Raw genomic sequence first — 27311 nt, 5'->3', positions numbered from 1 at the left:
GCCTCTTTTAATTTCTTTAACTTTCAGTAGATACAGAACAAAATTAAATAATAAGAGAATTTCCTTGCCTTGTTTCTAATATTAATTTCACATATAAAGTATTTTCCTATGGTTTTGAGATGCGTATTTTAATTATGTTAAAGTTTTATTAAAGATGACTTTCAGGAATATATGTGTGATTTCATTAACTGCAGTTCAAGATCTAGTAAGATGGTCATATGGCTTTTCCTCTTTTATCTACTAATGTGTTGAATTATATTACGCTCATTCTAATACATCTTTGCAGTCCTGGAAAAAATTCTCCTTAGTCATAGCACAAATTTTATAAACACACAGAGGGTAACAGTATATTATATTTTGAATGTACTACAGATCTCTGCATCAATATTCTAGATAAAACTGACCTGCAGTTTTATTTTATTATGAGATCTCCATCAGGTGGTATCAGTATTATGCCTGCTCGACTGCTCTGTTTTGTGGCACTGATACCCACTGATGTTCTCTACATGTCAGGCATTGTTCTAAGAATTGTGTTTGTGTTTGTATTAATCTGTGTAATCCTCACAGCAACTTTTTTCACCTGATGTTAACTGCTTCTTAATTTAACTTTGTCTAGCAATAATACTAATCCACTGATAAATTTTTATGTCTGCCTAGTATTTTGTTTTGACTACCAATTCACTTCCAACCCCCTTAGTAGTTTTGTTGTAGATGCATTTCTAACATCAAGTGTATAGGTGGGTTTAATATTTCATCTAATCAAACTCTTTAATAGCTGAGCTTATGTCATAGGCATTTATTGTTTTAACAAGCATATTTGGTCCTGTTTTTTTATGTTTTCTGGGCTTTTTCCCCCATTCGCATTCATTCTTTTTGTTTTCCATCTTTTGCTGCATAGTTATTTCACATATTAAACAAATGTTTAAGTGTCTACCAAATGTAAAGCACCATGCTTAGTGTTAGGAATACAATAGTAAACTAAAAAGTTAGCTACATATATAGTTATAAACTGTAGTTTCTCCTTCCCCACCCCACTCCAATACCATGAGTAATTCTAACAGGAGTGGGAGTAGATATTAAGGGAATTTTCTCATGAGTTCTGATATGCTCAGATTTAAATACAATGGAATTGCTGAATGAAAAAGTGGGGGATTATCTCAGGCAGAAAGTACTGAGTGTATAAAGGCAGGAAGAACTTGGTGCATTATAGAAACTCAAAGTTCTAAGGCTAGAGAATACTGAGTGAGGGGAAAGATCAAGAGGTAGGCAGGCCAGATCAGGTCTACAAAGAGGTCAACTTAAAGAACCTACTTTTTCTAGGTGCAACAGATACCCTAAATACTCTTCAAAAGAGACATGACTTCTATTACATTTCCATTTTTTAAATATTGTGTAGAGAATGAACTGGTGTGTGACACACAGAGAGTTGGAAAGACCAAGTGGTACACTATTAGAGTAATCCATACAAGAGGTGATGGTGGTTGGAGTGCTTGGCAAATGGTGAAGATGGATGGAAATGAATGGATCCAAAGATTTTTTTCTTTTAAAGATTTCATTTATTTATTTTTAGACAGAGGGGAAGGGAGGGAGAAAGAGAAAGAGAAACATCAATGTGTGGTTGCCTCTCACACACCCCCGACGTGTGCCCTGACTGGGAATTGAACCAGCGACCCTTTGGTTCACAGGCCAGCACTCAATCCACTAAGCCACGCTACCAGGGCTGGATCCAAAGATTTTAATCAAGGTAATACTATGACTTTTCCTCCTCTCCTTCCAAAATTACTTTCACATATAGTATAATTTGGTTGTTCTTATAATAAAGGCATCACTGTTCCTTTACATAAACTTATTCACTCAGTAAATATTTATTAAATGTCTATTACTGCCTGGTAACATGCTAAGCATAGGAATACAGCAACGAATAAAAAAACCTCTAGCCTCAGAAAGCTTATACTTTGTGAAATAAAGTAAAACTAAGCCATCCTTATGTTTTTGATTATGTCCTACCATAATATTCTAAATCAATTAAAACGTTTTTTGGTGTAATACAGTCATTTATTCAGTCATCAGACATTCACTAAAACAATCTATGTACCATCTGATTCTATGGGCGTACAGAAAAATCACCTCAGGAAGCATACACGCATTCTAGAAAAGAAAGGCAATCAAACATACAGTCGTAGAAGAAAGACAAAGCAAGGTCTGGGAAGAGAGAGTTACAGAAAAGTGCTATTTTTCTACACGGAAACCAGGGAAACACCTCTGATGAGGTTACACTTTATTTAGAGTCCTGAATGAAGTGAAGAAGTAACTAGATGTAAAACATTCCATGGAAGGCAAGACCAACTGCAAAGGCCCTGAGGCAAAAGGCTGGCATGTTTAAGGAACATTAAGGTGGCCAAAATGTCTGAACTGCAATGAGTGAAAGAGAAAGTTCTAAAATTACTTTTACTAGGCCAGAGGATGTAAGAGGATTCCTTTCTTTCATACAATGGGAAGAACTTGGTATTCAATTATTCTAAGTAGAAAGAGAAATTAAATAGAGTGGGAAAGTTCTGAGCAAGAGAATAACGAGATCTAACTAAAGTTCAAATAAAAATTACCTGGCTCTACTATTAGAATAATCAAACTCCAGAACACTTCCAACACCAAATGCTGGTGCAGATGTGGAGCATCTCGAGTTCTTTTTATTTGCTGCTGGGGATGCAAAATGGAAAATGGCTGAATGAACTGTAGTACATTTAGACAACGGAATATTATCCAGCACTAAAAAAAAGGGGGCTATCAAGCCATCAAAAGGGATGGAGGTACCTAAGTGCATATTATTAAGTAAAAGAAGTCCATCTGAAAATGCTACTTTTTGTATGATTCCAACTATATTACATTCTGGAAAAGGCAAACTACAGAGACAATAAAAAGATCAGTGGTGCCAAGGGCTGGGAGAGAGGGAGGCACACACACAGCACTGAAGATTTCTAGGTCAATAAAACTATTTTTTATGATGCTGTAATTGAGGATACATGCCATTACATATTTGTCCAAACCCACAGAATGTACACCACCAATAGTGAACTCTAATATAAACTATGGACTTTGGGGGATAATGATGTGTCAATCCAGGTTCATCAATTATAACGAATGCACCACTCTGGTGAGGATGTTGATATTGGGGAGGCTATCCATGTGTGGGGGCAGGAGTTATGTGAGAATTTGTGATCGACAAGACAAAGCTCTAAAACATGAAGATCTATAATTAAATTCTGGTTCTACTACTGAATAGCTTCTGCTCCTCTGTAAGTCACTTAACCTTTCTGGACTCTGCTTTCTTGCTAAAATAATTATAATAATAGTCATTCTACAAAGGTGTGTGTGAGAATCAGATAAAAATGAGCTTTGGAAATTAAAAAAAAAATTACCAGGTTGCTATTACAGACCAGATGGTAGGAGAATAGTGTGTAATCAGAGAAACCAATTAGGAACTTACTATAATAGGCAGGCAGGAAATGATGGTGGCTTTTATCAGGACAGCAACAGTAGAGTGTGGAAAAAAGCGGTATAATTCTAAACATATTTTGAAGATACAGCATACAGGATTTGTAGGTGAACAGGAAGTACACAGTGAGAAAGGGAAAAGAGAGAGTGTATCATCAAAAGCGGAGGAGAAATTTGGGGACAGAAATGTTAAGTTCATTTCACATGTGTTAAATATGAAATACCAGGGAGACCAACAAATGGAGTGGCCTAAATGACTGCCTAACAATTCACACGCAAAGAAATGAGAGATGTTCCCACCAAGCTTATTGAAAACACTGTTTTTAGTCACATCTTAAACAAGCATATGATGGACATCAAGATTATATAAACTCCAATATTAGTTAAAATATTATATTAACAGGTGATTATAACAAGACAGACATGGTTTCAACCTTTCCTTAGTTTACAGTTTTAGTGTGAGAAACAGGAAAAATACTCAAGCAATTAAAATACCTGCACTAAGCATTATGGTAGAAGTCCAAAATTGAGGAAGAAATTTAGGTAGGGATAAAAACTTCTGGCTCGATGTCATAGTTCTCAATAAATGAGGGAGAATATACAGAAAAGTATTGACTCAAAAGAGATTTGACTCATGAATGAATATAATCAACAGATAAATTATTTTAGATAGCAATATACCATAAGAAAAGCAAAAGTTATTGGCCAATAACACCTTACAAATGAAATTGTGACATTAGATATAAACTCAATTTAAAGTAACATTAAGGGCTAAAATCAGAGGTTTCTAAAAGTATTACCAGAACTTAAAGGAGTGAAAAATAAGTAGATAGTGAAGTAAGCACCTCCTCTACCAAAAAAAAAAAAAAAATGTTAGGACAGCCTGCAAGTTGAAGTATAGAGGATGAACAGAGTTGGAAGAGTAAGGAGAACATTCCACACCATAGAAACCACATAAGCAAAGACTCAGAACTAGGAATTATTACAATAGCTTAGAGCACAGGTGGCAAACACAAGGCCCCCCGGGCCGAATCTGGCCCTCCACCTTGTTTCTACCAGGCAGCAGCACCAAGCTCCTAGCCCCTAGTTAAGGAGTAGTTACATTTATACAGTCCTAAAATTACATTCGGCCCTTTGAAGGCAACCGTGAGGCTGACGTGGCCCCCAGTGAAAATGAGTTTGACACCCCTGGCTTAGAGAAAGTAGTCAAAGAAATATTAACTACATACCCATTTTATGACAGGAATCAAAGGGGAAAAGACACCCTTTAGAAGTCTACTGAATGGTATGGAGAGCAGACTATCAAAAGCAGTTGTAGTAAGTGTTAAGACTGGGTTAAATTCAGACAGTTATGGAAATACATAGGCAGATCCTGTGAAAGCTGGGAAGGCTTTCTGATGGATGTGACATCTAAACTAAGACATTAACAGGAATTAACCAAACCTGGGGTGGGGGGTCAGGAAGCAAGGGCAATAGAGAATGGGGAGGGAAGGCAAACTAGCATCGAGGTTAGTGTGTGTGTGTATGTGTGTGTGCGCGCACGCGCGCGCGCGCGCAAAGGCCAGAAACAACAGAACACAACACAATAGGTAGATGGTAGATATGGCTGGGGCATAACATTACTGGGGCAAATGGGAAGAACTAAGGTTGGAGGAACAAACAGGAACCAGACCACAAAAGGACTTCTAAGCCAAGTTAAAGAGTATAGACTTTACCTAAGGATGTCCCCTTGGCCATACTAAAAGGTTCGTGTCAAAGTAAGTTTAGAGTAGTGAAGGACCACATTATCTAAAACAGGAGTTGTAAGCTCGATTATCTACAGAGACCAGATAAGAAATAAAAATGAGGAAAGAGGACCAGGTAGAACAAAAACACAGGAGATAGATAACAGGGTGTGGCAAGAACTCTGGACAGCGGAAGTACCCTCTAAATGGGGCAAATTGTTGCAATGAACAATGTGACTCAGTGTTGTTAAATGTTCCAATTAATAAAAAGAAGCTGGAAATTTCAAGAGAAATATCCTGAACTGCCATTTTTTAAAATGGCAATTCAATTTGTTTGAAACATGGTACAGACCAACACTGCAAGGAACAAACAAAACAAGACTAAGTCAAACCAGCAGTCATCAGTTTCCAGTCTCTACCGCAGAACCTCGAAGACTAAGGCCTTTGACATGGACCTGAAAACAGCAGAGTTATTGGACATTTAAAGAGGAATGGCAAGTAACCACCCCTTGAGAAGGCAGGGTCTGCCTTATCCACTACTGAGAAATACCTGATACTTCATTAGTTTCAGTAAATATTTAGTGAAAAATTATAGGTAAAGCTAAAGCTGAAATTTTTGAAAATCAGTGCCATGGCAGTAGATACGACCAACTGGAGGGCAGAAAATTTAAAAAAAGAAAATTAATCCACTGCTCCTTTGCCTAATGCCAACCCACCCTTCTACCAGTTTCTAGTTCTGTTTGCAGCTGCTACCACATGCTGCCTAGCGTTCTTTCTTTGGCTGTAACTGTCTCTTAATGCAGAAATCTAGCCAACACACCAGTAACCACAATTAGCAACTATCAGCTTTCACCCGTCTAGGAGAAATGAAATGAAATTTAAAAAATGATCACAGTGGATGGGACAATGACAATATTCTTTGCTTCACTTCAACATCAGGCCAGGACCTCCAATGCTAATTCTATACTGTTGCTAAAACTGTCACCTAAACATCAGGGGTAAGTTAAAGACAAATGCTGCACTAACTGTGCTGGGAACACCCACCAAAAATAATGGGTATGCATGGATAGTAGGTCTGGAAAAGAAACAGAATGGGATTAAGACTCCTGGAAGGGAGGTGGAGTAACAAAGAGGTAGGCTGAGAAGGACTAGAAACTCAGAACAGGTATGAAAGCTAAGTAATGATTAAGACAATAAAGCAGGGAACCCAAGAAACCCCAGAATCTGACCATTTATATATTCAGAGTCCAGGTAATCTCCTATTATAAAAGTCTGGCACTATTTGATATAAATATGGAAGATTGTTCTGCTATTATTGGGACACATGGGTAACATGTATTAGAGCGTATAAATTCATTCACTGAGAATACTCTAGAAAATGACCCTCATCTAGGAAAGGTGAAACCAACAGGCTAGCAGAATGTCAAGTCATGTGGATTCTACCTTAGATGTGGCTTCATTGTGCAATGTGAGTATCTACTACAGGAAAAGTAGATAAAAATGCATGAACTTGAAAAATCTCTAAGCAATTAATATCTTAGAGAATGGACAAAATAAAATCATCATATAAGGAATCCTTCTGGTTCAGAGCAATGACTTTAAACAGAAAAAGAGGTTTGTTACCCTGCTAGGGTGAGGGAGATGACAATAATGTGTAATCCTACCTACAAAAGCCCATGTAGAAGGTCTGAGTCAGACATTCTGATAAAAAGCAGGAGTCAATATTCTGATTTAAGGCTTACAGGAAGGAAACTTGACACTTAATCTAAAAAAATTAAGTAAATCTAAATATAAGGAAACACTACAGAAAGACTTAAGTGCTCTGTCAAATTTAGGAATTAATGATAGAATTTCAGGTTACAAATGATCAACAGTAAAGCCAAGCACCCATGAACAGGTGAAGCAATAGAACAAAAAAATACTCAAAGCACCTTTAAAAAGAAGTAACAGAAGAATGATACAGAATCAAATATTCTTTAAGATGCTCTAAGTCTGCACTGTACAATGTAGAAGCCACAAGTAAGTACCGGGCATTTGAAATGTGCTACTCCAAATTGAGATGTATTCTAAGTATAAAATACACCCCAAATTTTGAAGACATGATATGAAAAAGATTATAAAATATCTAAAGAATATTTCAGATATATTGACTTAAATATAATATTGAAAGTAATTTCACCAGTTATATTTTAATTTGGCCAAAAGAAATTTTGAAATGACACATATGTAATTTTACTTAAGCCACAAAAGGGAGCTTACACTACATTTCTATCGGAAAGCACTGTTATAAATTAGTCATGTTTAATGTGAAGCCTAAATTAATGGACTATTTTAACATTTTAATTGAGCTTAGTATTGTTTGTTCCTTTAGTATTAAACTCCTGTTGGTTACATCCTGAACAAGATGATTTTAATGTAAACAACCACAGGTTACTGGACTGTCCAGAAAGAGACTCAGTCAAATTTCTGGGCAGGGGCTTGAGCCGCCAGGATTGTTCCACCAACTGGCAACTAGGCTCGCTTCATATTATCACAGGCAAAAGGCCTCATGGTAAGAAAGCAGCACTATGTACACATGGAACAGGATTTGGCCAATAGTTCAACTATAATCCATCTAGCATAACAATGTATTTTGTTATACCCATTCTCAGCAACTTTTGGATATTAAAATTTGCCCTTTGGGGAAAGATCTCACCTATCACTGACTAATTTGCTACCAAGGGAAACATACCTCTCTCACTTGAAAGGAAATAACAGGAACTACTTTTTATGGATACCATGACAAATTTTAAAAGATAGAATTCTCAAATAATGAACACTGATACAATCTGGAAACAGTCCATGGTCCATTTGGGAACTTCAAGAGAATGTGGTTTTAGGAAATTAAGAATTTCACAAATAAGATGCGGAATATAAACACATTATAAGAAAACAGTGACTCAGAGACAGAATACAGGAACTCTGAGAAAAACAATTGTACTATCCCACTATTAGAAGACTATTAGATTTTTTTTTACTTTAGAAAGCAAATTTTATTTTCAAAAATCTGCACAACAGTGTTTTACAAAAGTGTCTGCCATATGAAATTTTTTAAGGCATGGTTTACCTATATTCGATTACAATAAGAATTCTTCAAATGAAATAATTATCAGGTTTAAAAGACTATTAGATTTTTTAAAAATATATTGGAATCAGCACAATGAAAATAAAATTGGGTTTAGAGATTCTAAGTTTCCTACAGGTTAAAATATTTCTCAAGTCAAAGAGTTCTTTGGCATAAAGCAATTCAAGGCTTTCTATAGTGTTCTCAGTCAGATTACCTTAGACTTTGGGAAGAAATGGAACCAACAGAAGACATCCCAGATGGCTTCAGAACTTTGGGTTCAGGTGCTAGCTGATTTGAGTGAATTGTGAAAGTGCATCAATTATTCACTCAAACATTTAGGAGTCTAATACCAAGCAAAAGGCATTCTAAGTTTAAGTTTTGGAGATACAGGACCACTTGCCCATGCTTGACTCGGGCCACATGCCGGGCAGCTGAGTCACGCCACTCGCCTGGAGGCTGACTGGCGCCATTTGCCCTGGCTAATTCTGGCTGCTTGCCTGGCAGCTGACTCGCACCGCTGGCCCCAAGGCTGATTTGAGCAGCCGTTAGCCCTGCAGCTGATTTGCACTACTTGCCTAGAGACTGACAGGCGCCGTTTGCCCTTCAGTGGGCTCTGGCCACTGGGGGCTCCCAAAGAGCAAGGAGGCAGCACACTGCACAGATCTCGGCACAACTGGTAGATTAAAGGCACCGGCCTAGTGCAGATGGACAGTGGGGGCCTGGCAGCTCACAGAGGACCTAGGCTGGAGGCTGGACCTAGTCCCCATCCTCATAAAACCATAGGAAAGGAGAAAGTGAAGCCCAGCCTCCCTCTTCCTGTGGCATCCAGGAAGACCAGTAGAACTCACTCAGTGGGTTTAAAGTCAGCAGGAAGCTTTTTTTTTTTCCCTTTCCTCTCTTTTTTTCTCTTCCTGCAAATGAACAATAAGACCTGGAGCTGTGAAAGGTCCAGAGACAGATCCAAAGAGGAAGCACAAGGCTAACCCCAAAACTGAGAAACTGAGACAAATTTCACTTTGCTATTCCAGAGAACTGGCATTTTTTGTTTATTTGTATTATTATTTTTTTCCATTATTTTTACTTCTTTTATTTTATTAGTATTTTTTTTATTTCTCATCTTTCTGTCTAGTTTTCTTCATTTTATTTCTCTGTTTAATTGCATTGTTTGACTGGTTTTCCTTATTTTCTTTCATGTTGTATTTTAATTTTCCTTCTTTCACTTCACTCATGTTCCAATAACACATTACTCTTGATTGTGTGCTTTCTATTCTTATTATCTAAATCATGTATTTTTTGTCATATTATTGTTGTTCCAGTACTATTGTAAATTAACTGTTGTTCCATACAATTGTAAACATACACAGCACCCCTTCCTGATCTTAGCCCATTTCACTATATTCCTGAGCTTTATTACTGTTGTGGTTAACTCTATTCTTTCACATACTATGCCTACTTTCTATCCTTTACTCTCACTATATCTCATCATCTAACCCTGTGCAAGCGCTCTGTTTTCTGGATTCAGCTCACAATCCTCCTTCCCTCTAGCAAGAGTCTTATCTCTTTTTCACCTTTTATGAAAAGTGGCTAGTTGGGTGAAATATCACAGTTAATGCTATACTTATCCAAAGGATCTCCTATCTCTTCTCTATTTGTTGGTACTTTAAAACCCACAGAATACTCTCCCGCTGTCTTAATCCATTTTGCCTACCCCCTGCCACTGATCACATACAAGATCCATTTTAAATTACCAATGGCATATTTCACAGATACAGAAAAAACACTTCAAAAATTTTTATGGAACCATAAACAACCCCAAATAGCTTCAGCAATTTTGAGAAAGAACAACAAAGTAGGAGGGGTCACAATACCTGGTATCAAACTATATTACAAGACCACTGTAATCAAAACAGCCTGGTACTGGAATAAGAGCAGACACATAGACCAATGGAAAAGAATAGAGAGCCCAGAAATAAACCCAAATCTCTATGGTCAATTAATATTTGACAAAGGGGACAGAAGCATTAAATGGAGTAAAAATAGCCTCTTCAACAAATGGTGTTGGGAGATCTGGACATGTACATGCAAAAAAATGAAACTTGATCACCAACTTACACCATACACAAAAATAAATTCAAGGTGGATAAAAGACTTAAATATAAGTCATGACACCATAAAAGTCCTAGAGGAGAACATAGGCAGGAAAATCTCAGATATTCCACGCAGCAGTATTTTCACTAATGTGTCCCCTAGAGCAAGGGACATAAAGGAAAGAATAAACAAAGGGGATCTCATCAAAATAAAATGCTTCTAACAGCTAAAGAAAACAGCATTAAAATGAAAAAGAGAACCAACCATATGGAAAACATATTTGCCAATGATATCTTGGACAAGGGTTTGCTCTCCAAAATATATAAGGAACTCACACAACTCCACTCTAGGAAGACAAAAAAAATCCAATTAAAAAATGGGCAAAGGACTTGAACAGACACTTCTCCAAGGAAGACATACTGAGGGCCCAGAGACATATGAAAAGATGCTCAGCATCACTAGCCATCAGAGAGATGCAAATTAAAACCACAATGAGATACCACTTCACACAGGTCAGAATGGCCATCATAAACAAAGCAACAAACAAGTGTTGGAGAGGATGTGGAGAAAAGGGAACCCTAGTGCCCTGTTGGTGGGAATGCAGACTGTTGCAGTCACTGTGGAAAACAGTATGGAATTTCCTCAGAAAACTAAAAATGGAACTGCCCTTTGACCTGGCAATTCCACTGCTGGGATTATATCCTAAGAACCCTGAAACACCAATCCAAAAGAACCTATGCACCCAATGTTCATAGCAGCACAATTTACAATAGCCAAGTGCTAGAAGAAACCTAAGTGCCCATTAGTAAATGAATGGATCAACAAAGTATGGTACATTTACACAATGGAATACTATGCAGCAGAAAGAAAGAAGGAGCTCCTGCCCTTTGGGACAGCATGGATGGAACTGTAGAGCATCATGCAAAGTGAAATAAGCCAGGTGGTGAAAGACAAATGTCATATGATCTCACCTTTAAGTGAGATCAACAAAACCAACAAGCAAGCAAAATATAACCAGAGACATTGAAATTAAGAATAAATTGACAGTAACCAGAAGGGAGGTAGGAGGGAGTAACAGGGCGGGGGGGGAAAGGGTGAAGGATTTTCAGAAACAACTATAAAGGACACATGGATAAAAGCAAGGGGTGGTGGAATCAGGGGAGGGAGGTGGGGATGGTGAGGGTGGGGAGGGAGTGGTGGGGATGGGGAGAGAGTGGTTAGGGGAAAAGACAGACAACTGTACTTGAACAACAATAAAATTAATTAATTAATTAAAATAAAAAGTTTTGGAGATACAATAGTGAGTAAGCTACAACCTCTGACCATCACAGGTTTATTCTCTGGTAGTTTGTAAAAGAGTAAGAAGTAAGATTGCCATCCACATTTCATTGTCTATTTCCCATGCCCTAAATCAAGATATTTCCCACTTCTCCTATTTGTATTTGGAAGGAAAGGAATAAGGATGGAAAAACAGGGAAGAAAAGAAATCTGCACTTAACATACTGAGTTAAAATTACCTATCTCTTTCCCTGTAATACTGTAAACTCCTTAAAAACAGAGGGTGAAACCCATTCACCTCCCTACCTCTAACTTAGTATCTGGCACTCATCTGCGGCTCACTAGCTCAGAACTAGATTAAATCATAGCCATTGTGGTAAGGCTACTGCTTTCTTTTTCTACTATATATATACCAGTATCAAAATAAATGAAGATTAAAACAATAAAAGTGTTCCTTTTTAAAAATCTTTATTGATGAGTGAGTGAAAGAGAGACTGTTCCATTCATCTAGGCATTCATTCTCTCGGTTGATTCTCATATGTGCCCCAACAGGGGATGGAACAAGCAACCCTGGCTTATGGGGATGATACTCTAACCAACTGAGCCACCTGGCCATGGCCGTCCAGTGCTTCTTTTTGCAAAAATAATCATATATACAGATTAAATGTAGATGTGTAAAAGTAATAAACACACATTCTTTAAGAAAAAACAGGCAGTTCCATAAAGCTAATTTCCTTACACCACTATCACTGGATCTCCCTCACTCCCAACCCCAAGCAGAGGTAACCACTACCATGAGTTTCGTGCAAATGAGATCATATCATTCTGCATCAAACTCTTCCTTGCACTTATGAGGTCTCTCCATATTTATATACATCAAAACACACGGCACAATGAACTCTGGAGCAACTGAGGTTCAAATTCTACCTTTGAATCCCAGCTCTGCTATTTACTACCTCTGAGAGTGGGTAGGTTATTTACCTCTCTAAGCTTCAGTATGCCCATATGTAAAATGGAGATAATGACAGTGAATATTTCTGAATTCCTAGGAGGACTAAAATAGTTCATGTTTATAAAATGCTTAGAAAGACTTCCGGTCAAGATGGAGGCGTAGGTAGACACACTGTGCCTCCTCCCACAACCAAAAGAAGAATGACAAATTTAAAAACAAAAAATAACCAGAACTGACAGAAAATCGAACTGTATGGAAGCCCAACAACCAAGGAATTAAAGAAGAAACATTCATCCAGACCTGTAGGAGGGGCAGAAACAGGCAGCCAGGCAGAGAGGATTCAAGGAGAGGCTGCAGCTGGCGGACCCGTCGAGGTGGCGGATTGTGGACTGGGTAGTCCCACATTAGCGTGCAGATAAACTGGGAGGAACAAATGGGGAGCAAGACAGACAGCGCTACCCAGGGTTCCAGCTCTGGGAAATAAAGCCTCAAACCTCTGATTGAAAACATCTGTAGGGGTTGAAGCGGCAGTGGGAGGAACTCCCAGGCTCACAAGAGAGTTCACTGGAGAGACCCACAGCGTCCCAGAACATACACAAGCCCACCCACCTGGGAATCAGTACCAGAAGGGTCCACTTTGCTCGTGGGTAGTGGGGGAAGTGACTGAAAACAAGCAGAGAGAGCAAGCAGCATCGTTCCCTCTTGGAGCCCTCCCCCACATACAGCATCACAACGCAGCAACTGTGGGTTGCCCCACCCTGGTGAACACCTAAAGCTCCACCCCTTACTATGTAACAGGCCCTCTGGGACCCCCCCCCCAAAAAAAGGGCCTCAATGAGAGAACAGATCAAAGCTCCAGAAAAAATGCAATTAAGCAATGAAAAGATAGCCAACCTGTCAGATGCACAGTTCAAAACACTGGTAATCAGGATGCTCACAGAATTGGTTGAATATGGTGGCAAAATAGATGAAAAAATGAAGGCTATGCAAAGTAAAATAAAGGAAAATGCATGGGGAACCAACAGTGACAGTAAAGAAACCCGGACTCAAATCAACGGTGTGGGCCAGAAGGAAGAAAGAAACATTCAACCAGAACAGAATGAAGAAACAAGAACTCAAAAAAGTGAGGAGAGGCTTAGGAACCTCCAGGACATCTTTAAATGTTCCAATATTCAAATCATAGTGGTGCCAGAAGGAGAAGAGGAAGAGCAAGAAATGGAAAACTTATTTGAACAAATAATGAAGGAGAATGTTCCAATCTGGCAAAGGAAATAGACTTCCAGGAAGTCCAGGAAGCTCAGAGAGTCCCAAAGAAGTTGGACCCAAGGAAGCACACACCGAGGCATATCATCATTACATTAGCCAAGAATAAAGATAAGGAGAGAATCTTCAATCCAGTAAGAGAACAGGAGAGAGTTACCTACAATAGAGTTCAGATAAGACTCTCAGCTGATTTCTCAAAAGAAACCTTACAGGCAAGAAGGGGCTGGAAAGAAGTATTCCAAGTGATGAAAGGCAAGGACCTACATCCAAGATGACTCTATCCAGCAAAGCTATCATTTAGAATGGAAGCAGATAAAGTGCTTCCCAGATAAGGTCAGGTTAAAGGAGTTCATCATCACCAAGCCCCTATTATATGAAATGTTAAAGGGACTTATCTAAGAAAAAGATTAAAACTATGAACAGTAAAATGACAACAAACTCACAGTTATTAACAACCATACCTAAAACAAATACAAAAACAGCTTTCGGCTTTCGGTGCAGAGGAGGCAAAGGTGCAACTTTCTTCAGTCGTCCCGCATCCGGGTTCATCCAATACCAGCTGCCTCCACCATGCCGCCAAAGTTGGACCCCAACAAGATCAAAGTCATTTATCTGAGGTGCACTGGCTGGGAAGTCGGTGCCACGTCCACCCTGGCCCCCAAGATCGGCCCTCTGGGCCTATCTCCATAAAAGGTTGGTCATGACATCGCCAAAGCAACTGGTGACTGGAAGGGTCTGAGGATCACAGTGAAACTGACCATCAGAACAGACAGGCCCAGATTGAGGCGGTGCCTTCTGCCTCTGCCCTGAATATCAAAGCCCTCAAAGAACCACCACAAGACAGAAAGAAGCAAAAAACACATTAAGCACAGTGGAAATATGACAATGAGATCGTCAACACTGCCTGACAGATGCAGCACCGATCTTTAACTAGAGAACTCTCTGGAACCATTAAAGAGATCCTGGAGTCTGTGGGCTGCAATGTCGATGGCCGCCACCCTCATGACATCATGCATGACATCATCAGTGGTGTGGTGCAGTGCCTGGCTAGTTAAGAACTACGAAGGAAAATATTTCAATTAAAGATCACTTACCAACCAAAAACAAAACAAAACAAAACAAAAACTAAGCAAACAACTATAACAGGAACAGAATCACAGAAAAGGAGATCACACGGAGGGTTATCAGCAGGGGAGTGGGAGAGGGACAGAGGGAGAAAAGGTACAGAGAATAAGTAGCATAAATGGTGGGTAGAAAATAGACAGGGGGAGGGTAAGAATAGTGCAGGAAATGTAGAAGCCAAAGAACTTATATGTATGACCCACAGACAAGAACTGAAGGGGGGGGGAATATGGGTAGGAAGGGGTGTGCAGGGCAGAGGGGAATAAAGGGGGGAAAACAGGACAACTGTAATAGCGTAATCAATAAAATATATTTAAAGAGAAACAAAAACTGAAACTCATAGACACAGACAGACAGCAGTATGGTGGTTACCAGAGGAAAAGGAGTGGGAAGGTAGTAAAGGGTAAAGGGGGCCAAATACATGGTGACAGAAGATGATTTGACACAACGCAATATATAGGCCATGTATCATAGAAATGTACACTTGAAACCTATATGATCCTATTAACCATGTCACCCCAATAAATTTAGTAAAATAAAAAAGAAACGCTCATATGGAAAAAAAAATAGTAAAATGCTTAGAGCAATCCCTGGGCATAGATAGTACTATTTGTTTCTTAAAAAAAAAAAAAAAAAAAAAAAAAAAAGCCACCAATGGCAATAATCTTAACAGAGATCTAGGTAATTCTCTATTATAGAACTATTTTATATCATATTTATCCCTGCCTCTTATTGATAGATGTTTAGATTTTTAACAATTAATTTATTTTTATTCAGTTACAACTGTCTGCATTTTCTCCCCTAGATTTTTTTCCAAGCGAGTATCTCTGTACAAATCCTGATGGGCAGATGTGCAGGTTTCTCTAGACTAGTGCCTTGAATAGTAATTGCTGGATACTACAGGTAGGCACATTTTCAACAACATATTACCTACCCAACCCTGAGCTTTGCAATCTAATGAGTGAAAATTGATGGCTCCTAAATTTTTAACTGCATTTCCTGGCAAATGAGACTAAGCATCTGTTATCAGCTCATTAGCCATTCCAATTTCCAGTTTCCTCTGCTGTGAATTTCCTTAATATCCTTTGTTCATTTTAATTTTTTGTATTCGTATCATCTGTCTCATCCTTTTAATCTTTATATATCTGGACACAAAACCACTGGATATTACAGACACCACACATATCTCCTCCCAGTTGTGCCACTTATCTTTTAGTTTGGTTTATGATGTTTTTTATGAAACCTAAGTTCTTCTTTTTGAGGTACTCAAAGCCTTTATCCTTGACAGTTCAGTCTTCTTTTCTTGACTTGTTAAACAAGGCTTTACATATCCCTAAAGACACATATTCTTTTATGGTTTCCTCTTTTTCAAAAAGTATTTCATGTTCAGTGTGTTTAATTCAACTGGAATTTATTTCTGCATGTGGTTTGAGATTTAGTTCCTTTCCCCATTTAGAAAACCAATTCACCAGTTCACACACTTTCCCTACTGAGAAAAAATGGCATCTCTAGCGCTTATCGACTTCAAATACATGTGCATCCATTTCTGAACTCCGTTATATTAATCTGTCTTTTCCTGTATTAAGACTATACTACTTTAAATACCGTTTTTTACTTTTTTATTGAAGTTTAATTTACATATGGTATACAAATATGTATAGAGCTTGATTTTTAAATGTCTAATACCCCTCTGTGATCCAAACCAATATATTAACATTTCTCCTGCTCCAGAATGTTCTCTCATATCTCAGTGCCATGTTTTCAAGATAACTATTACTCCTATCTCTATCACCATGGATTAGTTCCACCTGCTTTTGAGAGGCCTATAAATGAAATAATTCAATTTGTCATCTTTTATGTCTCACTTCTCTTGCTCAACATTAAGTCTGGGAGATTCATCCCTGTTGTGTGCAGCAGTTTATTCTTTTTCATGGCTATGTAGTACTTCATTCTGAAAATTAGTCTGGATCTCCATCAGCACAAGTCCCACATTTTTTTTCTTCTTTCAGAAGTTCCTGTTATTCTTGTGCCTTTGCTTTTGTATATTAAGGTCATTTTCCATTAAAAAAAAACTATGGGGATTTTTGTCTAAAACTACATATAAATCAGACAATTTTTAGGTCACATTTGTACTTCTCACCTGTAAATATGGTACATCTTGTCCTTTATTCATGTCTAACTATGTCCTTCAATAAAACTTTGGGTACATTATAGAATTTGCTGTAAAGGAGATATTTTTTTTATTTCTTAACTGGCTATTTCCAAATGGGATGCTGATCTTATATCCAGTAACATTTAATTCTCATATTAACACGGCTGACTTTTTAAAAAATTTTTCTAGGGATTAGTTTATCTCCTTTTTTTCCATCCAATCCTTTTGGATTTTCTTTTTCTTTTTTTCTGATTTTACTAGTAGATGTATATTTGTCTTATTCTTGACTGTCATTGGAATATTTCTAATATTTCACCATTGAATGAAATATAATGCTTGCTGTCTGAAAGACAGGGTTTGAAAACAACCCTTATTGGAAGAAAAAAGTTCAATTCTCTTCACGGTTTAAGGCACAGGTGGCAAACACAAAGCCCGTGGGCCGATACTGTTTTATCGGGCTTGGCACCTTGTTTCAACCTGGTGGCAGCACTGATTTCCTTACCCCTAGTTAAGGAGTAGTTACATTTACACAGTCCTAAAATTACATTCAGCCCTTTGAAGACAACTGCGAGGCTGATGTGGTCCCCAGTGAAAATGAGTTTGACACTCCTGGTTTTTTTAAAATAACCCCTGGTTTAAGGGTTATTTTTTAAAAAACCGATAGGCATTGACATTTTAAAAAGGTTTTATTTATTCATTTATTTCCAGAGAGATGGGAAGAGAGGAAGAACGAGAGGAAAAGAAACACCAATGTGCAGGTGCCTCTTGCACACCCACAACTGGGGAGCTGGCCTGCACTCCAGGCATGAGCCCAGAATGGCAATCAAACCAGCAACCCCTTGGTTTGCAGACCTGAGCTCAGTCCACTGAGCCACGCCAGCGAGGGCAGGCATTGACATTTTAAAATATTTCATTCTTTACTGTATTTTTTCCCATTACCATTTATACCCCTTATACTCTCTCCCACCTCCATCCATCCCCCTCCCCCCTCCCCACAATCACCACACTGTTGCCTGTGTCCATGACTTTTATCACATACTTTCACTAACCCTTTCAAGATTTTTCCCTAAGTGTTATAAGTTACATTGATATATTTTTCAAATATTGAACTGTCCTCATATTCTTATCTTAATTAAAATTTTTATGTCTCTGTTCATGGGAAATTGAATGTAGTATGTTTCCCCTTGCATATTCTTTTCAATTTAGGTTTCAAAGGTAAACTTGTCTAATAAATGAGCAAGGTAGCTTTCCCTTTTTTTTCTATTATCTTGGTCAGTTTATATAAAATTGGGATTATCTGTTCTTCAAAAGTATGTCTGAAATTATGATCACAAATACCACAATTAAAACTATTCCGCTGGGCCCTGGCTGGGTAGCTCAGTTGGTTAGGGAATCGTCCCCATATGTCAAGGTTGCGCATTTGATCCCCAGTCAGGGCACATAGAAGAATAAACCAAAGAATGCATAAATAAGTAGAACAACAAACCAATGTTTCTCTTTCTCTCTCTCTAAAAATCAATCAATAAATGTTTTAAAAAACTATTCCTTCTGATAGAAATTGGTAGTTACAAAATAACCATGGAGATGTAAAGTACTGCATAGGGAATACAGTCGATAATACTGTAATAACTATGTATGGTATCAGTTGGGTAATAGATTTATTGGAGTGATCACTACATAAGTTATATAAATGTCTAATCACTGTGTTGTACACCTGAAAGTAATATAATATTGTACATCAACAGTAATTTAAAAGTAAAAAATTATTTAAAGTAAAAAAAGCCCTATTCCTTCTGAAACCATTTCACACCACTGAGGATGGCTATAACCAGACACATATGAGAGTCTTGGTGAGAACGTGGAAAGCTGTGGCCCTCGTACACTGCTGGTGGGAAAGTAATCTGGCAGCTGCTCATAAAGTCAAACATCGTCACCATGTGACCTAGCAATTCCATTTCTAGGTACATACCCAAGAGAAATGAAAACATGGGTCCATACAAAAATTTGTACACAATGTTGGTACGGGGGTTATTCATAATAGGCAATAAGCGGGGAACAATCCAAATATCCATCAACTGATGAATGAATAAACAAATGGCCATAAAAAGGCATGAAGTGTGTTGATATATGCTACAACATGGTTGAACCTTAAAAATATTATGCTAAGTGAAAGAAGTGAATCACAAAGGCCACATATTAAATGATTCCATTTATATGAAATGTCTAGAAGGGCAAATCTACAGAAACAGAGTGGACTAGTGGCGGCTGACAATGGGGTGTGGAGAATTGGGATTGAATGTTAACAGGGACAGAGTTTCTTTCTGGAATGATGAGAATATTCTAAAATTCACTGTGGTAATGGTTGCACAACTCTCTAACAGTACTAGAAACTACTGAATTGTACGCTTTAAATGGGGTAAATTGTATGCTTTGTGAATTATAGCTTAACATAGTCTCCATTTTTAAAAATTTCTCTTGGGGAAATTTACTACAGTTTTAATTTCTTAAATGGTTTTTCATTTCTTTGGATTTTCTTTTTCTTGTACAGTCAATTTTGGAATGACTTTTTTCCCTAGAAAGCAGACCATTTCATTTGGTTTAAAAAATGTACATACATATGCATTACAAGTGATTTTTTGTGATCTTTAAAATTACAATTGTAATTATATTCCTTTTTTATACATGATTGCTCTGTAACTATACTCCGTTTTTAAATCTTATTATTTGTCATCTGTTTCTTGGTGAGTATTTTCAGAACTTAATCAACTGAAAAGAGCCAGCTTTGATATGAATAAACATTGCTATTGTTTTTCACATTGACTATTTCCTATCACCAAATTCTACATTTATTTTTATTTCCTCTCTTCCTTCTTTCTTCATTTTACTTTCTCCTTTTGTTAGTGGAATATCTGGCTCATTTATTTTCCTCCAACTGAATACATGCATTTAAGGTTATAAATTTACCCCTGAGCACTACGTTTCTTGTATTTCTCAAGTTTTGACACAATGTTTTATTGTGATTAAGCTCTAATTATTTCATAATTTCCACTTTCTTAATTCTTAAAAAATTCTTGGTCATTTTTTCTTCAATACTATTTCTCTACCATTCTCTGTATCCGCTCCTTAGGACTCCGATAAGACATTCATTTGGAGGTCTTCGATCTAGTCTCTAAGGCTCCTTAGCTCTTCTTTATCTCTTTATTTCCCTGTGCTGTGTCCTGAGTCACCAGTTTTATCTGAAAAGAAAGTTTTATCTCGAAAAGAAGTGCAACAACTTCTTTATTTAGCTGTGTCTAATCTTTTCTTATTTCCATTTATTGAGTTAAAACCTACTATATTTTTCACTTTCAAGATTTCAGTTGGTTACTTTATATAGTATCTATATATTTATTGTTTCTTAATTGTTCTTAGTTATAATGCAATATGCTCTTAATAAAAAAAGAATATATATATCTTCAGCTACTATACTTTTAGGTAAAATGTTCTTTGAAAAGTTGTCCATTATAAAACTCTTATTTAATGTAAAAAAAAAAAACCCTCCTTAAAAGTTCTCGACTGCTATTCTATCTACCAAATGTTATTCCACTGTGCCTACCTACATTAAGAAAACATGGAAAGAAATTCTATTATTCCCATTTTAGAATTAGAAAAACTGAAGCACAGTGAAGTTCTTTTTAAAATACTTTCTACTTTAAAAAAAAAAAATCAAAGCCACAGAAAAGTTAAGCGTATATGGCTGTCACCTAGGTTCAAACTTGACATTTGCAACATTTGCTTTATCTCTCATCTCTCTTTACATATACCTACATACACCACACCCAAACACCCACATTTTTCTTCTCTGAGCCCATTCCTGAACCTATTAAGATACTTCAATTCTAAATATTTCAATATGTACTTCTAACGAATAAGGGCAATCTCGATATAACCATCACACCATTATCAAACCAAAGAAACCATGAGACTGAATAGTCTCTTACATGGACGTGCATAGGACTCGAAACAAGAACTGAAGTCATCTGACTAAATGTTCTTTACATTGGTTTATTCACTGGACCTGAAGTGATTTACAAGTGACAATATCTAAGATCATTTCCTTCCTCAATGACCTTGAAAAAGGATTTAATTTACTGCTTCATCAACAGGTATACTTAAATCCAAACATTCCTGAAAATTAAGCAATAACCTTCTAAGAGAGTCAAATCTCAAAAATCCAGTATACTGAATTTCAAGTTTGTCTAACACTACACAAAGCCTTAAAGTACAGCCAATCTAATTAACTCTCTTAACACTATACACTCCTTTGTAATGTTCCACAGAAGTTTATATTGTACTGAACAATTATAATTTCACTATACCAGTTTTAAAGGAAAAAAATGTTCTTAAAACATACAGTACAAACAGCACTGCCAAGTCAAATAAACCTCTTTATAAATGAAAAAACTGTTAAGTATATTTATGAATTTAGACAAAAATAAATTCTTCAGTGGATTTAATCTCAGTAACTGACATTAATAACTACATAGGATAAAGAACAATAAAATCCTATTCTTGTTCTCAAAGACCATACAAGGCAGCTTAAGAGTTTCATTTGAAAAAAAATAGCCATATAACCTGAAGCTAATATTTAAAAGTTAAACTGTGTCATCCAGATAAGAATTATATCTACACTCCCAGAAATGTTTAAGACCAATCTACAAGTAAATGAGAGCTCACGAGAAGAGTGTTCACTCTGTGCCAGTAGGCACTGTCCTAAGTGCATTCCATGAATTAGTTCAATCCTCAGCAATCACAGAGAGGTGCTAGCCTAAAGGATTTATGTAAGGGGTACAATTTGACCTCAACCTTAAAGTATAGAAAAAAGGTCATTTCAAGAAAATCGAAAAGTACAAACCAAAACATAAAATATAAATATGACAAGTGTCCAGGTAAGACCAAACAAAAGTTCCAAATCAAAGAAATTCGAGCTAAATAGGATGGGACTGGATTAGGAGAAGCCTCAAGTAGCTAGCAAATGGATGAAAAGTTTGTAAAATAGCCAGAGCAGGGCACCCCTACAGGCTCTTTATGCACTAAAAGTGGCACTTGAGAAATGGTAACCTGGTAACAATGCAGAATGAGTGAAAGAAAAATGCGAAGCAAGGAACTCTGTCCATTCCTAACAGTAACATGCCAGAGAGTGCACACTAAACAACTGTGCCACCCTTCGTATCAATAAGCCGATGGGCTTATTGACTATGAACAAGAAAGTGGTAAAGAGAATTGCCACATGCCTTGAATGATTTTACAAATATACCTTTAGTGAAATTAAAAGGTACACTGAAAACTATTAAGAAGTGATACCATTAAGTGATATCATGAAGTGATATTATCATTAAGAAGTGATAGTCAAGTGATATAAAACTATTTTTGCTGTTCACTACTGTGCCAAAAGAATTTGGCCAAATTTGGCATAAGCATAAATTTTACAGTGTTAAGTGCTTACTTCAATAAAAGCAACATCACAAATAAATGAATAACAAAAACCCCCAAATAAATGAATTAATAAAATAATTTGTCAAAGAGCTTCCTTAAATTGCTTTAGAACTATTTATAGTATTTACCATAAGGTAATAAACATAATTTTTATAAACAACCTTTATGTAAATGATACACTTTGAATTAACATCACATTTACTCATACACTATTTAAGAATTAGGTATTTATCATCCATACAAGAAACTCCATAATCCACATGAAACTTACAAAAAGCTATAGCAAACAACTTCCTTTCTTTATAATTTAAATGAACTCCTTCTAAAGAGAAGAAATGTGAGAAAAAAAATCTCAAGTTTGCAAAAACTAGGTTACTCACCAGTAACTTGAGTTATCCTATTGGGTCTTTTCCCTCACAGATCCACCTCTTCCCTTCTGTCCAGCATGAGATTCTTCCTGATGGGCATCCACTGGAACTGAGGGGGCATGCAGTACAGACGTATATGTAAGAAAGTTGAGGGGAAGGGATTTGGAAGATGCTAGAGACATGCTTCAGTGCACTTGCTTACCTTCCTGAAATTGGAAATTTCAACGGTTCCTTGGTCCTCAAGGCATTCACAATAACTTCAAAGAATGTGGATCTGTGGAGATTACCCAATAGGAGAACTCCAGTTACTGGTAAGTGATCCAGCTTTTTCTTCTCTATCAGAATAAGAAGATTATATAATTTTATTTGAGATTATTAATACATATAGAACTACAGAAAAGAGGGTTGTAAATTCACCAGGTAACTACATATGCATGCACCAAAGTAAACACTATCTGCTTAGTACAATGTCAACAACAATTTCTGGCATTATCAGAAACATAAGCCAAAGAAAATGATTTAATGGCTTCATTTTTCAATTTCCACTATAATGGCAGCTGTACTTCAATATACAAGTGTATCAGCTATCAAACTATCCCATTTCACTGAAACAACACCATCAACACTGAAATAATGTTTTTAATATTAGTAAAAATGATCCTTTTAATTAGTTGATCAAAATCTGTCCTTTCCTAACTAGCCATAGTCATTAACATTCACTGAATTTTGGTGAAGGCCACACAGTGGATAAACTATATACAGGACTGCAAATAAAATGCATCGATACAACTCTCATTCATCACTCAATAGGTCTTTAAAAGGACAATTTGCCCTCTATAACAAATCAATCACAGACATATAAAAATATGCTAGGCCACAGATAAATAACAAAGCTGATTTTAATTTAATACTTCTACAAAGTAGTATAGTAATATTTTTTATTAACTGTTATATTTTTTAAATGATTGACTAAAAATGGACTTGTCATTTTAAAAAACCAACTGTTTCTAACAAAAGAAAAAAGGTCTCCTCAACAGAACTTTATCTTCAAATTCCCATTAAGACCTCCTATTACTTTTAATTCAATCAGCATATTTCAATTTTTAATTCAATTCAACATATTCATCAGGCACATGTTCATTTTAATGTGCTACAGCAGTGATGACTTCAAACACTAATTCCTGTTGAAGATACAGAGGGATATGTTTCAGTAATACTCCTCCCTTTTACCACTATGTTACTAAATAATCATCTCCTACCTTCAAAAGACTACGGCTTCATGGTTCTTCAGCATAGGGAAACAAAGATAACATACACCTCTTCCTTTGTTTTCATCGTAACCAGGATTGAATGGTGTAGAAAATTCAACAAAAACAAACCAAAAATGTAATTTTAACAAAACTCTTACATTTCAATGTTGCAATGAGGTAATATTTGTATTTTGTAAAGGCTAAGAGGATACATGTCAAGATTTTTGCTAAATTTTTCCTTAATTTTAACATACAAATTGTCTTTGGTAAATTATATCCATTTTCCCATAAATCTGAGTTTAAAAAAAAACAGAAATTAATGCATTTATTTTAATTTATTGATTTTAGAGGGAGAGAGAAAAAGGAGAAGAGAGGGAGGGTGAGAAAAACATCAATTTGTTGTTCCACTTATTTATGCGTTCATTAGTTGATTCCTGTATGTGCCCTGATCAGGGGATCAAACCCACAACCTTAGAGTTTTCAGAGGATGCTCTGAGCTATCTGGCCAGGGCATTGTTAAATGAGTCATTCATTCAAACAAGGGCACCAGACAGACCTCATTTCTAACTGTAATCCAAGGGTAAATACCCAAAGGGTCATCTAGTTAACTTCTATTCCCTGAAGAGTAAGCAAGTATACAACACAAAGGTCTTACATGTTGGGATTGATAGAATAGGCACAGGAACAATAATCCAAATATTTTATCCTTATGGTATAAAAACTAGTATAAAATATCATTAAGAACTAAATAATAATTTCCAAATTTTATTTATAGCAAGTGCAGTCTCCATTAAACTCAGGTCTTGTGAATTTAAAACAGAATCAAGTGCATTTTTTTTAAAAAAAGTAAGAGAATTAAAATACCTTGAAAATATTTTAAGGTAACCAAAAGGGTCACTTAGAGACAGACCAGCACTGAAAGCTATTGTTTGTTGTTACCATGCCACAAGCTCAATTTAAGATAATAGGTTTTAACAGAATATCTTAGAAAAGAAATTCCAAAAATTAGGATGATCTATTCAAAAGTATCCTGTGTAAATTTGAATAATCATAACATTCTCCACAAAAAGGTAAATCATCTTCCTTAGTAATCAAGAACCAAATCAAGCATTGCACTAATGAAAATCTACTCCATCAAATCAATTTGAATTTATGCCCTGGCTAGTGTGGTTCAGTAGACTGAGAACCAGCCTGAGAACCAAAGGGTCACTGGTTCAACTTCCAGTCAGGGCACATGGCTGGGTTACAGGCCAGGTCCCCATTTGGGGCGCTCGAGAGGCAACCACACATTGATGTTTCTCTCTCTCTCTTTCTCCCTCCCTTCCCCTTTCTCTAAAAATACAGAAATAAAAAATCAATTTGAATTTATGAAAAAACTGCTCACAAAACAATGTGGTAGGTAACATTCACTTCCATTACCACCCACTGGTTCGGACATTATATTTTGGCAAGAAGCTGCTTAAATTACAACTGGTTTTCATAATTCCAAGTATATTATTTTCTAATTTTCATTAAGATTTAAATATTTAATGTAGTCCTGGTCTAGGTGGCTCAGTTGGTTGGAGCATTGTTCATTATTCCATAACCCAAAGGTTGTGGGTTCGATTCCAGATCAGGGCAGCACACACCTAGGTTGCAGGGCCAGGTACATATGGTCCCCCATCTGGGCATGTATGAAAGGCAACCAATCAATGTTTCTCTCTCCCCCTTCCTCTCTCTCTCTCTCTAAAAGCAATGGAAAAAAATGTCCTCGGGTGAGGATAAGATAATTATATATAGTTATATATTTTATATATATACATATATAAATATATAATGTAAGGTATTATGATTGTAGAAAGCTGTTGAGAATAAATCCTAGACTTGGAACCCCCTAACAGTGTAATAAAATTTGATATTATACATATGCTCACACATATTTAAGTGACATTACTAATGGTTCATACGTAAATAAAGGGGAACGTGTATACATAATTGAGTTGAACCTCAGTTAACCAAAGCGAGGTTAAAAGTGAGTTTTAAACTCATTAAATAATGTTATTTACAGGAAACTGTCTTCTCTTTTGCTCCTTAAACAGCTCATCAGATGTCTGGGTAAAGTACAGAATCTCACTTTTTCTGGTTTTTCCTAACTAGACCCTCCCTCTCACTATCATCCAAAAGGGAAAAGTTCTACAGGGCACAGCAGTTACAAACAAAACTATAAGACTGGTACTTTGTCTTTTTTTTAATACATTTGACAAAAATTTATTGAGTCTATTGTGCCTTATCTCCCTTTTCAGTCCTATGATATACTACCCTCAGGATCCCTAAATTATAAATATCCTTTCATTTCTTAATCCAAATTTTTCTTTTCCTCAATTTTTAACCACCACTCCCCTACATCAACCCACAAAGAAAAAGGAAAACAGTACTAATTTCTTGTTAATACAAATTAGCTTGAAATCAAGACAGCAAAAACTATATTCATCTGTAAAATAAGGATAACAACAGAACCTACTTCACAGGGCAGCTGTAAGGATTAACTAAATATAAGTAAAGCCTTTAAAAACAATGCCCAGAATCTAATCATATATCAAACTGTTAACAAGACCACCCAGAAATGAAATTATTTTCCAATGATTTTAGTTATAACCTGTCTAGAGGACTGTAGTCTATGGACTAAAAGAACTATAAACAAAGTCCAAACTTCACTCAGAGATTTATCATTTATATTAATTTTGGTACTATTATTTTGAAACTGTATACTTTATATTGTAAGACAGAGAAAATAAGTAATTAATGTTATTGATTAGGAATCACAATTTCCAGAATAAAATACAAGAGCTGTAAGAACACATTAATATTAAATTGAATTGCAAGTATCACCAGACACGCATTTTTAAAAAAATATATATAGTTTGGAAATAGTTAAAACATTCTGTAAAGTCGTTACTAAGTAAATCACTATCATTATCATACCAATATATAAATTATATTTGCTAATACTACAAAATCAGCCATTACATTAGATTTACTTTATTAAAGAAGCTCCTCGGACT

The 27311-nt window shown here is 36.4% G+C and overlaps 1 protein-coding gene across 3 annotated transcripts in view; it reads right to left on the bottom strand.

The window, feature by feature from the left end:
- YAF2 (YY1 associated factor 2) overlaps positions 1–27311 on the bottom strand; it is an 89884-nt gene that overhangs the window by 34878 nt on the left and 27695 nt on the right. The window contains exon 3 of one of the 3 annotated variants that reach the window (XM_045184124.3): positions 23223–23294. The exons of the other annotated variants lie outside the window; for them this stretch is intronic. Within the exon in view, the coding sequence (XP_045040059.1) occupies positions 23223–23294 (72 nt within the window). The remainder of the gene's footprint in view (positions 1–23222; positions 23295–27311) is intronic. 3 annotated transcript variants of the gene reach the window in all.

The sequence above is a fragment of the Desmodus rotundus genome, chromosome 3, assembly GCF_022682495.2.
Source record: "Desmodus rotundus isolate HL8 chromosome 3, HLdesRot8A.1, whole genome shotgun sequence".
NCBI classification, from domain to species: domain Eukaryota; kingdom Metazoa; phylum Chordata; class Mammalia; order Chiroptera; family Phyllostomidae; genus Desmodus; species Desmodus rotundus.
Note: the sequence above shows the minus strand (reverse complement) of the source record. Positions and strands in the feature narration are given on the sequence as shown.